The following is an 854-nucleotide window of genomic DNA, read 5'->3' on the forward strand; positions in this document are numbered from 1 at the left end:
TTTTTATTAACTATAAATTTACCTTATTTATATTTATCTTTCCTCAATCATCTCTATTTTTACTTTATTTATTGTTCTCGTTTTATTTACTTTACTTTATCCCTAATCATATTCTAATCAATCTGTAAACTCTTCACCTGAGCATATAATAGTACAAATCATAAACCATAATATTTAATCTGCTGAAATGAATTGATAGATCCACATGTAACATCCCAAAATACATCTTTTTTTTTTTCTCTGATGAAATTATGCTCACGTCACATAAATGCAAATTTAATGTACAAATTTACAATTAAATTATTGATTATTCATTGAAACAGTTGTAAGAAGTGTAGATGACCAATTTGTTAATAAATAATTGTTCACCACATTGAATCAAGGGTTCTGTTTAAAGTGTCGCTTTGAAACAGAACCCTTGATTCAATAACACTTTGTATAAACTCTGTATTTAGAATGACCGATTTCAAAGACTGTTGGATTTTACTCATAGGGTATTGGAATCTTAATAATGGATTTACAAATGCAATGACCAATCTTAAAGACTATTGGATTTTACTCACAAGGTATTGGAATCTTATATGTATACCATTTTGCTTAAACAATGGATTTACAAATACAATATTCCCTACATTCATTCTCTATTTCCTATCTTAACTAAACTAACTATTGCTTAACTATCCTCTCACACCATCTCCGATGAAGGGATATAATAAATATGCTGGAAACAGCTGTAAGATCTTCTATTTATAAATGTTCTATATTTTACACAGCCTTGGTTTTTTTATTTCATTACGAAAAGTAAATCCTTATACATATATATATATATATATTTCTATATATATATATATATA

At 26.3% G+C, this 854-nt stretch overlaps 1 protein-coding gene across 2 annotated transcripts in view; it reads left to right on the plus strand.

The window, feature by feature from the left end:
* The window catches only part of LOC106871245 (peptidyl-prolyl cis-trans isomerase-like 1), an 82,051-nt gene that overhangs the window by 3,907 nt on the left and 77,290 nt on the right, over positions 1-854 (plus strand). Inside the window, exon 1 of one of the 2 annotated variants that reach the window (XM_052968003.1) lies at positions 442-566. The exons of the other annotated variant lie outside the window; for it this stretch is intronic. Coding sequence (XP_052823963.1) covers positions 457-566 — 110 coding nt within the window. The 5' untranslated portion in view covers positions 442-456. Of the gene's footprint in view, positions 1-441; positions 567-854 lie in introns of those variants that run through there. 2 annotated transcript variants of the gene reach the window in all.

This window comes from Octopus bimaculoides, chromosome 5 (assembly GCF_001194135.2).
Source record: "Octopus bimaculoides isolate UCB-OBI-ISO-001 chromosome 5, ASM119413v2, whole genome shotgun sequence".
NCBI lineage: Eukaryota > Metazoa > Mollusca > Cephalopoda > Octopoda > Octopodidae > Octopus > Octopus bimaculoides.